At 29.1% G+C, this 16,615-nt stretch overlaps 1 protein-coding gene across 1 annotated transcript in view; it reads right to left on the reverse strand.

Annotated features, from left to right (window-relative positions):
• The window catches only part of LOC120353161, a 60,540-nt gene that overhangs the window by 23,877 nt on the left and 20,048 nt on the right, over positions 1-16,615 (reverse strand). The window contains exon 3 of the mRNA XM_039435914.1: positions 3,851-4,118. Coding sequence (XP_039291848.1) covers positions 3,851-4,118 — 268 coding nt within the window. The remainder of the gene's footprint in view (positions 1-3,850; positions 4,119-16,615) is intronic.

A 16,615-nucleotide genomic window follows, 5' to 3' on the forward strand; every position in this document is an offset into this window, starting at 1 on the left:
TTTTGCCCCTTGTTTGTATTTGATTATTTAAATAGTACATTACAGTCCTCTGGTAGCTCTAGCCTGAGCTTTGTTCAGAACAGTCTCCTTCTAACGCCAATATTAGAGTAAAAATTGGACTATAGAATTATTCATCATAAATCAGCTGTCGAGTGGATTATTAATTGCATATGCTATTGCATGCAACTTGGTAAAAAATCAGCTGCTGTGTGATTGCCTCACTGAATGCAATTTTTATGCACTACTAGCTTACCCGGCAAACTTCATACCACCAAAAAGTCAATGTATCTCATGTCACACTTGACTTTATTTGGTGAATCATGACATTTATTTATTCACAATCAATATTTCCATTTGTATTTTCCAGGTTTGTATTTTTTTTATCATGTAACTTATTTAATTTAAGTTTTGCAAAATAAGACCTTCAAGACTTTGTTGATTATTGGATTCTTCTGTATGTCTATCGATTTATGTAGTTTAGCCTAGATCAAAAAATTTGTTCTAATCATTAATCATTGTGTGCTGAATTCCTCAATAAAGAATTATTGAATTGAATTGAATTGAATTTACATATCGATAAGGACTTCCTATGTACCAGTAAACAATTTTATCACAGAGTGACGTGTTCATTACAGCTGGTAAGTTTAGATGCTAAATCATATTATCACAACATGAACTTGCTGTTCTACGTTAGCCGCTCGGCCGACTATTTCGAAAGCATAGGTCTTTAAAATGAATTGATAAATAATTATTATTAGCCCCCCTATTAGTTTCTGGTCAGAAACTATCACCAATATTCACACAACATATTCTCAAAGTTTCATGCCGTTCTGTCGAGCAGTTTTCGAGTCTATAGGGAACAAACTAACACACAAATAGACATTCATTTTTATATATAGATGAACTATTGATTGCATTTAATTAATAACTAAAATAACATAGACCTCTCAACAGTCTCACATAGACCAAAAAACATGTCTCTCTCGACCTTTCTCTGCTTTGAACTCGGGCTGACCAGTTGCCAGAATGTCTTGAAGGAGATTAGCTTTTGATGTTAGCATTTTTGATACACCAACACCAGCAGCCATTGGCTGTTTTCACACCGATATCTCGCCAACAGGATTTACTCTGATGACAGTATAAGAGGAGGCTGTGGTTTATGACTGCGCGAGGTCTACTGTTCACAGAACTACTAGAAATGTGTCTCGTCACTTATAAAAGACCCTCGTTCACAGAACTACTAGAAATGTGTTTCAATACTTATGAATGACCCTCGTTCACAGAACTACTAGAAATGTGTTTCAATACTTATGAATGACTCTTGTTCACAGAACTACTAGAAATATGTTTCAATACTCATGAATGACTCTTGTTCACAAAACTACTAGAAATGTGTTTCAATACTTATGAATGACTCTTGTTCACAGAACTACTAGAAATGTGTTTTAATACTCATGAATGACTCTTGTTCACAGAACTACTAGAAATGTGTTTCATTAATCATTGTGTGCTGAATTCCTCAATAAAGAATTATTGAATTGAATTGAATTGAATTTACATATCGATAAGGACTTCCTATGTACCAGTAAACAATTTTATCACAGAGTGACGTGTTCATTACAGCTGGTAAGTTTAGATGCTAAATCATATTATCACAACATGAACTTGCTGTTCTACGTTAGCCGCTCGGCCGACTATTTCGAAAGCATAGGTCTTTAAAATGAATTGATAAATAATTATTATTAGCCCCCCTATTAGTTTCTGGTCAGAAACTATCACCAATATTCACACAACATATTCTCAAAGTTTCATGCCGTTCTGTCGAGCAGTTTTCGAGTCTATAGGGAACAAACTAACACACAAATAGACATTCATTTTTATATATAGATGAACTATTGATTGCATTTAATTATAACTAAAATAACATAGACCTCTCAACAGTCTCACATAGACCAAAAAACATGTCTCTCTCGACCTTTCTCTGCTTTGAACTCGGGCTGACCAGTTGCCAGAATGTCTTGAAGGAGATTAGCTTTTGATGTTAGCATTTTTGATACACCAACACCAGCAGCCATTGGCTGTTTTCACACCGATATCTCGCCAACAGGATTTACTCTGATGACAGTATAAGAGGAGGCTGTGGTTTATGACTGCGCGAGGTCTACTGTTCACAGAACTACTAGAAATGTGTTTCATACTTATGAATGACTCTTGTTCACAAAACTACTAGAAATGTGTTTCAATACTTATGAATGACCCTCGTTCACAGAACTACTAGAAATGTGTTCAATACTTATGAATGACTCTTGTTCACAGAACTACTAGAAATGTGTTCAATACTCATGAAGACTCTTGTTCACAAAACTACTAGAAATGTTTTCAATACTCATGAATGACTCTTGTTCACAAAACTACTAGAAATGTGTTTCAATACTTATGAATGACTCTTGTTCACAGAACTACTAGAAATGTGTTTTAATACTCATGAATGACTCTTGTTCACAGAACTACTAGAAATGTGTTTCAATACTCATGAATGACTCTTGTTCACAGAACTACTAGAAATGTGTTTCAATACTCATGAATGACTCTTGTTCACAGAACTACTAGAAATGTGTTTCAATACTTATGAATGACTCTTGTTCACAGAACTACTAGAAATGTGTTTCAATACTCATGAATGACTCTTGTTCACAGAACTACTAGAAATGTGTTTCAATACTCATGAATGACTCTTGTTCACAGAACTACTAGAAATGTGTTTCAATACTTATGAATGACTCTTGTTCACAGAACTACTAGAAATGTGTTTTAATACTCATGAATGACTCTTGTTCACAGAACTACTAGAAAGTGTTTCAATACTCATGAATGACTCTTGTCACAGAACTACTAGAAATGTGTTTCAATACTCATGAATGACTCTTGTTCACAGAACTACTAGAAATGTGTTTCAATACTCATGAATGACTCTTGTTCACAAAACTACTAGAAATGTGTTTCAATACTTATGAATGACTCTTGTTCACAGAACTACTAGAAATGTGTTTCAATACTTATGAATGACTCTTGTTCACAGAACTACTAGAAATGTGTTTCAATACTCATGAATGACTCTTGTTCACAGAACTACTAGAAATGTGTTTCAATACTCATGAATGACTCTTGTTCACAGAACTACTAGAAATGTGTTTCAATACTTATGAATGACTCTTGTTCACAGAACTACTAGAAATGTGTTTTAATACTCATGAATGACTCTTGTTCACAGAACTACTAGAAATGTGTTTCAATACTCATGAATGACTCTTGTTCACAGAACTACTAGAAATGTGTTTCAATACTCATGAATGACTCTTGTTCACAGACTACTAGAAATGTTTTTCAATACTCATGAATGACTCTTGTTCACAAAACTACTAGAAATGTTTTTCAATACTTATGAATGACTCTTGTTCACAGAACTACTAGAAATGTGTTCAATACTTATGATGACTCTTGTTCACAGAACTACTAGAAATGTGTTTCAATACTCATGAATGACTCTTGTTCACAGAACTACTAGAAATGTGTTCCAATACTCATGAATGACTCTTGTTCACAGAACTACTAGAAATGTGTTTCAATACTTATGAATGACTCTTGTTCACAGAACTACTAGAAATGTGTTTCAATACTCATGAATGACTCTTGTTCACAGAACTACTAGAAATGTTTTTCAATACTTATGAATGACTCTTGTTTACAGAACTACTAGAAATGTGTTTCAATACTTATGAATGACCCTCGTTCACAGAACTACTAGAAATGTGTTTCATTACTTATGAATGACCTTTGTAAATGAACTTACCAACCATGACAGGTATTTGAGGTTCTGCTGTGTTAGCAGAGTAGCCTGTAGAGCCTCCTGGTGAACCTGGTGGTGAACCAGTTATCCCTGACCTCCCTGTCGATCCCACAATTGAGTTCGTCCGTCTCCTTTGTTGACCGCGCCCTGGTTGACCTTGTCGTGCCTGTCCTTGCCTTTGTTGACCGCGCCCTGGTTGACCTCGTCCTGCCTGTCCTTGCCTTTGTTGACCGTCCGCTGGATAGGGTTGATAACGATTGCTAGCTTCAACCTTAACAAAAAGAACAGTTTGTTTCCTAAATGAATCTACCAATGGCGCCCATCGGTCAGAATGTGTTTGGCCACTCAAATTGATCTTGACGAAGTGAACGACCTTCCAGACCACTATTTATAATCATGTGGCTTGCAATTGCTGAATTTTCCAATTGCTCTCCATTCTGTTTTTGTTGATCCCAGTTATTGATAGCATATGGCGACACACCATTCAGCCGCTATTTATTTATTTATAAGTGGATTTATTTACCAATTCACTAGAAATTTACAAAATAACACTTATCAACTAATATACATTGGTGTGACTGGAAAAAGAAGCCTTGAGCTCCAGCCACGAGTTCGAAAATATTCTTTAAATTATTGGTACATTTGCTGTGATAATATTCTAAAATACAAACTAAAAGATAGTAAACCAAAAACCAAAAATATGTAGACTATAAATAAATACACAAAATCAATTCTTGAATCAAAAATCAATATCAATTGGATACAATAACAGATCATATAAATATGATTGGGAAGGAACAACAGGCCTGGCCCAAAACTATTCCATTCCCAAATTTTGATTACATGTCCAAAAAATAGGTTATGTTTCTTCTGTAAGAAGTTCAAGCTCAAATTTCATCCAAAAATAAATATGAGATGCAAATTTTAAATTTAGAAAAATTAAAACACCAAAAGTAGATAGTATGATGAGATAGCTAGAGCACTTTTGGAGTGGCTGATATGCTATTTTTCAAATCATTAAAATTAACTCATTTTTACTAATTTTCGATAAAATTCATTACATTCTAAGAGAAAATATCATTTTTTCAATGAATTATTCATAAATAACTCAAAATTTCATAATCAAAAATAAGTCAAAAAAATCACTGTTAAGTATCATAAAAATTTTTTGGAGTGACTTATTTTTCAACAAAAATTGGAAAATATCATTGAAATTTAATAATTGAGAATCATGATAAATTTTTTAATACAAATAATTTTTCAATGAAATTGAATCATAACATTTTAATTATTATTGAAAATACATTTCATATGATAACAAATTAGATGAGTTTTATTCAACATTCTTTCTGTCACATAATATAGAATAGTTGCATCATATTATGAAAGGTCAGATGACGTAAATTATGATAAGATAGGAAGTGAACAAGGAAAACATACTTTCATCTAGCTCAAAACGTTTTCAACAGTGTTGGTGTCAAGTGCTTGTGATCAAAGGAAGTAGCAAATTAATTTACATTATTCAAATAATATTCTTTAGATTTATCATTTTTAAAGAATATTTATCAAGAAATTATAACAGAATAATTTTTTCAAATACCTTAAATTTTTTTCTTATAAATAGTAACTGAAAATCATGAGTGATCAAAATAAAATCTATTGTAAAATTTGTGATGTTAATTTTACAACTGATTATAATTTTAATAGAGAAAATAATCTTTTATTCTTTGGTGTTGATGAGGCAGATGGTGAAAAATCTACACAATTGATGGAGAAAACTTTGGATATTTGTAATAAAGTTCTGAAGGTTGAACTAAAGGCGGGTGACATTAATTTGGTGAGGAGGATTGCCAGGAAGAAAGATAAGGGTGCGCATCCGGTTATGTTATCCCTAGTATCTGTAATCAAGAAGAATAGTATTATGCAGGAATGTACAAAGTTGAAAGGCTCCAAGATATTTCTGACACATGATCTGGATTGGCAGTCTCGCCAGAGACAGAAGATATTAAGGGAGGTAGGAGGTGAGCTTAGGGATTCAAAGAAGAATGTGAGAGTGAGGAGGGGAGGGCTACAAATTGATGGAAGATTTATTACGTATAAAGAAGTTGAGAGTGAATATATAGAAAAGAAACAGTCAAGAGATGATGAAGACCACGAGGGCGAGGAGAGGCAGGATCGGGAGGAAAATCTGAAAAAGTGCAGAAGAGAGGCTGAAGGGCAAAACGCAGGAAAAGGAAAATTGAGGCAAGGGAAAGCATCAGATATCAGCTCGTTTTTTCGTTCCTCAGGGGGCAACAAAAGAAATAATTAGTAAAGCCTATCAACAAAACTGTTGTTCAGAACAAATCAATCTGAACGACAAGCTAACTCTGAATGTAGTTGCATTTAATGTGGCTGGAATACAGAATAAATTGAATGATGCAGATTTCTTTAACTTCCTTCAGAATTACGATATTTTCCTCCTCTTTGAGACGTTTATCGAAGATGGAAATAGCTTTCTTCTAGTTGAAAAAAAGTTTCCCCAATATGAAATGATTTGGATTCCTGCAATTAGAGCTACTTGCTACGGTAGAGCAAGTGGAGGAGAAATTTATGGAATAAGAAGAGGAAATAATTGTTCGATTCATCCCAAGTTTGTTAAAGTTGAAAGTAATTATATTGTGAGAATCAAAATCGAATCTTGTATTATGATTAATATATTGCCAGTTTATTTGAATTGTAATCACTGGATGCGTGATTTTAACATAATCCAGGAGGTATTTGAGCAACTGGAAGGACAGAATATTATGCTTATAGGTAATGTAAATGGGAGGATAGGCAATGAGCAAACACTAGATGAGGAGCTGATTATAGGTACACATTGTCTGCAGACCTTCCACAGAAATTCCAAGGATTTACTCCTAAACCGAAATGGGAAAATGCTGCTTGAATTGTTTGAGAACTTTGGCCTGATTATTTTGAATGGACGCTCGGTGGGCGATAAACATGGTGAATTCACATTCTTGGGTCATCAAGGATCTTCTGTGATTGATGTATGTGCTGTATCTTTGGAACTGCTGAGCTGTCTATCGGATTTCTCAGTCATCCCAGCTGTATTTTCTGACCATCAACCTATACAAGCAACTATAAAAATTGCAGGAGCAGGAAGACAATCCAAAAACATATTACCAATTAGACCGAAGCTGAAATGGGTCTCATCAAAAAGAGTTGAATACCGGAGGCGGCTAGAGGAAGTGATTAACAGGAAAGATATCTGGAATATTGACTTGGAAGATGACTGGTGCTATCTTATTGAAGCTATTAATAAAAGTGGCACCGGGGAAATGTTCAAGGAAATTCAAGGATGCAAGCTGAGTGGTTCGACAAAGAATGCCATAGAAAAAGAGAAGAAACCTTCAAATTACTCAATGAGTACAGAAAAACTGATTCAGATGCTATAAAGAGGCAGTACATTCACGCGAACTCGGAATACAAAAGACTCTGTGGAGAAAAGAAAAAGGCTTACTGGAAGAAATGTGCAGATAGTTTTCAGACGGTGAGAGACTCCAGAGATTTTTGGAAACTGGTTAGGCAACTGAAAAAGAAGCAACATATGGCAGGAGCAAGTATTTCTTTGAAAGACTGGGTGCAGCATTTCAAGGTTTTGTTGAATCCAATAGTACTGGCTGATAGAATGTTGTATCCAGAACCCTATGTGCGTGATGACTTTCTAGATGCACCGTTTCGAAAGGAGGAACTGGATAAGGTGATTCTTCACGTAAAGGATGGCAAAGCCCCAGGCGAAGACAGAATTCCGTACGAATTTTACAAGAATGCTCCAACAGTATTCATGAATAGATTGTTGGAGGTCTTTAATAGCATCTACAACTTTTCTCATGTCATTCCACAGGACTTCCATACTTCGATTGTGTTTCCAATCTTCAAGAAAGGTGATCTGGAGGATGCTTCCAATTATAGAGGAATATCGTTTGGTAATACTGGAGCAAAACTGTTTACTGGACTCATCTTGGAGAGGCTGAAAACGTGGATCCATCATCACAACATCCTGAACGAGTTCCAGGCGGGTTTCAGACAGAACTACTCAACAGTGGACAATATCTTCAGTTTGATGGCCATTATTAAAATGCACCTAGCAGTTAAAAGGCAGAAAGTCTATGCCTTTTTTGTCGATTTTTCGGCTGCATTTGATAGAGTGGACAGGCATGCACTATTTTTCAAACTATCAGAAATAGGTTTATCAACAAAGATGATAAAGATTATCCAGAGGATATACAGCAACACATCAGCCAGGGTATGGAGCTCTGAAGGTCTGTCTGATAGATTTTTCACAAAGACAGGTGTCAAGCAAGGCTGTTTACTTAGCCCAATTCTTTTCTCCCTCTTCCTCAATGACATAGAGGACAATATGGAAGGAGGAATAAGACTGAATAACGTGTGTATTAAAATTCTTGCCTATGCGGATGATGTTGTCTTGTTGGCATCCGATAAACTGAGTATGACCAGAATGATTAGAGTACTGGAGGATTATTGTAGAAAGTGGAACTTGCTGATTAACCTGGATAAATCCAAAATCGTCATCTTCAGAAACGGTGGAAGGCAGGGGAGGCTTGAAAAGTGGTGTTTTGAGGAGAGGCCAATAGAGGTTGTTAACTCGTATAAGTATCTGGGAGTAAGATTGTCCACAAAGCTATCATTAACAGAGCATTTTAGAGAAAAATCACTCTCAGCAAAGATGGCTATGAATCACTTCAATGATATCCTCCTTAATGATGGGATACCATTCAAATCAAAGCTACAAATCTTCGATGCAGTAGGAAGGTCTGTGATTTCTTATGCAGCACAGGTGTGGGGAGGAAGAATCTATGATGTGGTTGAAAGTATCCAGCGTTTCTTCCTTAAGAAGGTATTTTGTCTCTCATCATACACCCCGAATCAGGCTTTGCTTCTGGAGACCGGAGTCTGTCCAATCTTCCTGCATACAATAAGGCTACACCTTCAGTTTGTAAAGCGTTGTTTGAATCTGCATGAAGGAAGATATCCATGTATGCTATTGGAATTGATGATTCGAAGAAGGCTATTTCTGTATGATGACTGGAGAATGCTGGATGACTTATTTGGCATTCCATGGGAGGAGATAGCAGCAGGTAGCTTGAACATTGACCAGACGATTGACAGAATTGGAAGTAAGCTGCGAGATCAACAGATGCAGCAGGTCGCCATGAGCCAGCGGTACACCATTCGCCGAGAGCTCAATCACTGGAATGATTACATTTCTCAAAATTCCAGCTTTCAATTGATCCGACTCAATAAGTATTCATTCAACGGGAACAGACTCTGCTCATTGTGCAATAGGAAGGAGGAGGAGGATGTCACACATTTCATTGGAAAATGTCCCATACTCGTCGAGTTCAGATGGCAACACTTTGGCATGGCAGCATTGTCACGGGAAGATCTGAAGAACTACCTAAACGGAGATGACTGGCTAAAGATAGGTGCATACTGTGTTGGTGCATGGAAATACAGACACTACTTGATTTCAGAGTTCAATGGATAGTGCGTTGTGAACTGTTGAATGAACACTAAGGGAAAAGTATTTGAAAAACAAGAATGTGTAATTCTGTATGGAGTCTACTCATGTCAAACCTCACCCTGACGGTCGTTGACCAAGGGTTTAATGCTTGTTATAACTAAAATTATGTTCTTGTATAATATTATTTAGGAAACAATGTTAAAATAAAAGCAATTATTCATTCATTCATTCATTCATAATTTTAATAGACATTTAAAATCTAAAAAGCATCAAGTTAATTCATCTATAAAATATAAAAAATTCTTAGAATTAAAGAAATAGGCTGAAATGAATCATATTCATGATTATGATAGATTAAATGAAAAAGCATTATTAAAAATTAAAGAGGATTTTAAAATCAATGAAGATAATTATCAAATATTAAATTTTGAAAAACATAAAGATATTGGAAAGAAATATGATGTTAATAATTTAAATAATTTAAGTAGAGAACAACTAATTAATAGATTGGAAAAAATTGAAAAAAATCCAAAAATTTTAAGGTTAAGAAATATAAATTATATTAAAAAATTAGCTGAAGAAAATAATATTAAAACAAATAATAAATCAAAGAAATATTTAATGAAAGAATTAGCTAAAAATATAAATGAATCATCAAATAATTATATAGTGGATATTAAAAATATAAATTCTAAGAATGATTTATTCAATAAATATACACTTAAAGTTTCTCCTGAAAGTAATAATATTAAACATTATTTAGAAATTTGTAGAAAAGATTTAACATCAATAATTGAAGAAAAATTTAAAATTCATAAAAGTATGAAAGGTCAATTGAATCTAGGTTGCACTTATGAAAGAAATTCTCCAACAGATAATACAATTCAAAAAACCATAAAATATTTTCCAGTAATAACAGATCATATTTTAGATATAAATGAATTTATTGATAAACAATTGAGAAAACTATTTTAAGAGAATCACAACATCAACCTAATGCAGGATCTGGATGGTCATTAGCTAGTTGTGATAAATTAATTTTAAAATTGAATAAAAACAAATCATTAAATGCAGGATCATATATTGATTTACCAGAAAAAATAAAAAATGAAAAAGCATGTATTAATTTTAAAAATAAAGATAATTATTGTTTTATTTATTCAATTAGATGTGCAATAGATATTTTCAATAAAAATAAATCAGAAGATCCACATAGAACTAAACAATATGAAAAATATATATATGATGATATTTTTAGTGAATTAGAATTTCCATTATCATTAAAAGATATTAAACTATTTGAAAAAAGGACTTTTAAAAAATATAATGATTATCCTACAATTTCAATCAATATTTATACAATTGATACTGATAATGAAAACATAATACCATTACAAATTTCTGAAATTCATGATTCTGAATTAGAAGTTAATTATTATATTTTAAAAAAGATAACAATTCTCATTATTGTCTAATAACTGATATGAGTAGATTAGTAAGTAAACAAATATCAAACCATAATGGTAAATTATTTATTTGTAGAAGATGTTTATCACATTTTCATTCAGAATATAAATTGGATGAACATTTAGAAATTTGTAAAAACTTTGAAGCAGTTAAACCTATTATGCCAAAAGAAGGATCAACAGTTTATTTTAAAAATTATAATAAAAAATTTGAACATCCATTTGTAATTTATTTAGATTTTGAAAGTATATTACAAAAAATTGATCATTGTAAAAATAATCCAAATAATTCTTCTACAACTAAAATTCAAAAACATATTCCATATTGTTTTACAATTTATTTAGTTAATAGAGCAGAAAATATATTTTATAAACCAATTTGTTATAGAGCTAAAAATAAAGATGAATTAGAAAAAATTCCAGAATATTTATTTGAAAATTTAGAAAAAATTGCAAAAAAATAGCATACAAATATAATTCTAAAAATCAAATTCCAATAGAATTAACTAAATATGAAGAAATAAAATTTCAAAAAACTAAAATTTGTCATATTTGTGAAAAACCTTTTAATGATGATATAAATTATGAAAAAGTAAGAGATCACTGTCATTTAAGTGGAAAATATATAGGTGCAGCTCATTCAATTTGTAATTTGAATTTTAAACTTCCACAAACTATACCTATTTATTGTCATAATATGAGTGGATATGATACTCATTTATATATAAGAGAGTTATCTAAAAAATATAAAAAAGTAGATCTTATAGCTAATACTGATGAAAAATATATTAATTATTCTATTAATTCAGGATATGGATATGAATTTGATAAAGATAATAAACCAAGAAAAAATATAAAATTTTCATTTGTTGATACATTCAGATTTATGGCTTCATCAATTGAAAAATTAGCAAAATCACTAAAAAAAGAAGATTGTAAGCATATAAATAATTTTATAAAAAATGGAAAAGTTTTAAATAAGATTATTAAAAGAGAAGATAATGATGAAGATCAAATTTTTAATATTTTAAGTGGTAAAAGAATATTCCCATATGAGTTTATTGATGATTTTGAAAAATTAGAATATAATAAAATTTTAGAACAAGATAAGTTTTATAGTTGTTTAAATCATGAAGGTATAAATACAAAAGATTATTTACATTATAAAATGGTATGGAATAAATTAAAAAATAAAAATTTAGGAAATTATTCTGATTTATATAATATACAAGATGTATTATTATTAGCTGATATATTTGAAAATTTTAGAGATTGTTGTTTAAATAATTATAAATTAGATCCTGCTCATTATCTAACAGCACCATCATTAGCATGGGATGCAATGTTAAAACTTACAAAAATAGAACTAGATTTAATACATGATTATAATTTGTATTTAATGATTGAAAAAGGAATTAGAGGTGGTATTTCACAATATATAACTAGATATTCTAAAGCAAATAATAAATATATAAAAAATTATAATCCAAATAAAAAACAAAATTATCTATTCTATATCGATGCGAACAATTTATATGGTTGGGCCTTATCACAAAAATTACCATATAAAGATTTACAATTTATAAATTCAGATATTAGAAATTTAGATGAATGGGAAGATATAATTAAAAATTATGATGAAAATGATGATGATGTTGGATATATTTTTGAAGTAGATTTAAAATATCCAGAAAAATTGCATGATAATCATAAAGATTTACCTTTAGCTCCTGAACATTATAAAAAAAGATTATGTACAACTCTTTATGATAAAAATAATTATGTTGTTCACATTAGAAATTTAAAATATTATTTAGAGAAAGGTATGATTTTAGAAAATATTAATAGAGTTATAGAATTTAAACAAAGTAATTTTATGGAAGAATATATAAATTTTAATACAAATATGAGAGCTAAAAGTAAAAGTGATTTTGAAAAAGACTTTTATAAACTTATGTGTAACAGTGTATTTGGAAAGATGATGGAGAATGTAAGAAATAGATTAGAAATAAAATTAGGTGATGAAGAATCGTCATACAAATTTTCTAAAAAATCTAATTTCAAAGGATTCAAAATATTTGATGATGATTGTATTGCTACACATTTTCATAAACAAAAGGTTAAATTTGATAAACCAATTTATATTGGATTTTCAGTTTTAGATTTATCTAAATTATTAATGTATCAATTTTATTATGATAAAATTAAAAAATATGATCCAGATGCTAATTTATTATACATGGATACAGATAGTTTCTTTTTAGAAATGAGTAAAGATCCTTATGAAATAATAAAAAATAATCAAGAAGAATTTGATACAAGTGATTATGATAAGAATCATGAATGTTATAATGATAAAAATAAGAAAGTAATTGGAAAATTTAAAGATGAATTGAATGGTATACCTTTAGAAGAGTTTTGTGGATTAAGATCTAAATGCTATAGTTATATGTTTTCAAATAATAAGAATGAAGTAAAATGTAAAGGTATTAAAAAATGTTTATTAATGAATAAAAATATAAAATTAGATGAATTAGATGAAAATACTAAAAATAGATACATAAAAATGGAAAATTTTAAGAAATGTTCATTTGAAGATAAAGAAGAGTATAGAGAAATGAATTGTATTAGAAGTTATAAACATGAATTATACACAATAAGTTTGAATAAATTAGCTTTAAGTTCAAAAGATGAAAAATGATACATATTAAAAGATAAAATAAATACTTTACCATGGGGTCATAAAAATATAAAATAATAAATAATTTTTAAAAAAATTTGGAGGAATAAATTTTTAAAAAATAATTTTTTAATAAAATGATTTTTTTTTTCAAAAAATTTAATATTTTATTCATCTGAATATATAAATGGAGAGCTATTTAAACCAAATCCTAATTTTCTTTTAGCCCACATTGTAGGAGCAATAATTAAATCCATAGCTCTTTCATTTAAAGTAGCATCTTTTGAAAATAACGATTTAAAGCTTGATCTTCTAATTTTTTATCAGCTATCCATCTTTGTTCTGGAGTTCTATTATTTGAATAAAATATATCATGTTCCTTACAAAATTCATCAGTTGGATTAATTCCTTTATCACCCCTTTCTAATCTTTCTTTAAGTTTTGTTCCTGGACCACAGAAATTTGCACCTGGATAATGGAACTCTAAAGGTAAATTATTTATAATATCATTAACTAAACCAGATCCTATAACATTTTCAGGTAATAAAGACATACATCTAATTAAATATTTAGTACTATTTGGTGTATCTATTATTTCTGTAAGTATATCATTCATAAATTTAACTAAAGACATTTTTTCATTATGAAAACTATTATTTCCAACATTTTCTTGAGCTGAAATATAATTAAGTCTTTTAACTAATTCATTTAAATTATTTACATATCTATATTCAATTGGTTTATTATTAAATTCTAATACTCCAGATCCTTTGTGATTAATAAGTTCTTCCCAAATAGTTTTAACTAATTTCCATTTTCTACCTTTACTTGATTTTGGTTTTCTACTTTTTGGATCATTATTTTGAAATAGTGAATAATTTTTTATCATGATGTTCTTATAATTATTCCAATCATCATTTGTAAACATTATATTATGTTCTAAATAATCATTTCTAGTTAAAAGTCTCCATAAACCTTCTGTACCTTTATATTTTTCTTCATTTTCATTATATTTTATTATAATATCATCTATATCAACAGTCATAGGATAATTACCAATTTTCCATTCTTCAATATCTTCATCATACCAAATACCAAATTGTTTATCATGTGCTCTTGGTAAAAATTTTGAAGCAATTGATCCAATATTAATAATAGATGATTCCATAATTTTTTTCAAAGATTTATTAGTTTTAAAAGTTTCTTTTTCAGGTGTTATTGGATCTTCAATTGTAGATGTAGATTCATTATAATGAAAATCATTTTCATCTTCATCTTCAAATTGAATTTTTCGAAATGGAGTACTAACTATGTTTGGATTAAAAATTTGAATATCTTTTGAATTTTCAACTTCATGAATTCTATTTTCTTTTAAAGCTTTAACTATTGGTTCATATTTTTTTCTCTTTCTTTTAATTCTATTCCTTCATGAATATGATGTGATTTAAATTCATCTTTAAGTTTTTTTTCTAAATTATGAACATGTTTAGCTTCTGATAATGTAATTCATCTTTTTTCTATTCATTATTGATTCATTAAATTCTAATCCATTATATGGATCTTTTTTAATAAGTTTACTCTTTTGTTCAATTTTATCTCTTTCTTTTATTTGTTCTTTTTCACCTTCTTTGAATCTTTGTAATAAATCTTTTTCAATTTGATTTAACTTTTTCAAATCTTCATTTTTTAGATTCTTCATTTATAAATAACAAATTTATTATTATTTAAAAAAAAGTTAAATAAATGTTTTTAAACTTTTTAAACATTAATATTTTATAACGTTAAATGTATGTTTTTGAACGTTAATTTTTTATAACGTTAAATGTATGTTTTTGAACGTTAATTTTTTATAACATTAAATGTATGTTTTTGAATGTTAATTTTTTATAACATTATGTACGTTTTTTATTTAATATATCATTTTTGAACATTAGTTTATATTTTCCATCACATGATTTTCTAGTCATATCTATTGTAATAAATCCATAAGGTTCATCCCAACATTTTTTACATAAATTTTGAAATTTATCAAAACTCATCTCTGATCCTACATAATCATCATAAATTCGTTTAGTATAATATTTATTTTGTCTAAAAATAAATAATAAATTTACATTATTTCTTATAACTCTTAAATCTAAATGACTATAACTTTGACTTAAATAGATACATGAAATATTTTTATGTCTTCCTCTTATAAAAAATTCTTTAATTTTTGTTTGTTCTTCCATTAAACAATCATCAAATACAATTAATGAATTTTCATAACATTCATCTATTGAAATTAAATCATCACAAGAATTATAGAAAAAAGCTATTTGAGTTTTTATTTTATTTTCAATTTTTTGATAATGTTTTTGTAAATCTGTATATGATCTTTGTTCTAGTGATTTACTAAAAACATAAAGATATATAAATTTTAAGCCACTTTCTTTTTTATAAATTAAATTTAATAATAAACTAGTTTTTCCACTACCAGAACTACCAATAATAATAGCTCTCAATGGATGTGATAATAATGAATTATTAATTTTTTCTTCATAAAAATTTGTTATATCCATTATTTATTTCAAAATTATTTTATTATAAATGAAATTATTAAAAATAAGTGGATCAAATTCTAAATTGAGATTACATCTTGAACATCCAATTTATATTAATGAAGAGGATAATTATAAATTAACATTATTAGGATTTTATTCTGATAACAATATTTATAATTTAAGAGAAGATGGTCAAATATATTATAAAGAAAAGAAAGAAAAAAATTATAAAACTATTAATTTTCAAAAAATTACTATACTTTAGAAAGAATACAAACAATCATAAATATTCATATGGAAAATGAAGATTATAATGTTATTATTAGTAGAGATGATAATAAAATTCAATTTATTACATCTCATTATCTATTTGGATTTTCAGAATCAATGAAAAATTTATTAGGATTAACAAAAAATGATATAATTTATTGTGATACATTCTACAATGAAAAAATTCAAAATTTAAGATCAGTTGATGTAATTGAAATACATTGTAATTTAGTAGAAAAGAGTCTTAGTAATCATGAAAATCATTCACATAAACATAAT

The sequence above is a fragment of the Nilaparvata lugens genome, chromosome 9 (assembly GCF_014356525.2).
Source record: "Nilaparvata lugens isolate BPH chromosome 9, ASM1435652v1, whole genome shotgun sequence".
NCBI classification, from domain to species: Eukaryota; Metazoa; Arthropoda; class Insecta; order Hemiptera; family Delphacidae; genus Nilaparvata; species Nilaparvata lugens.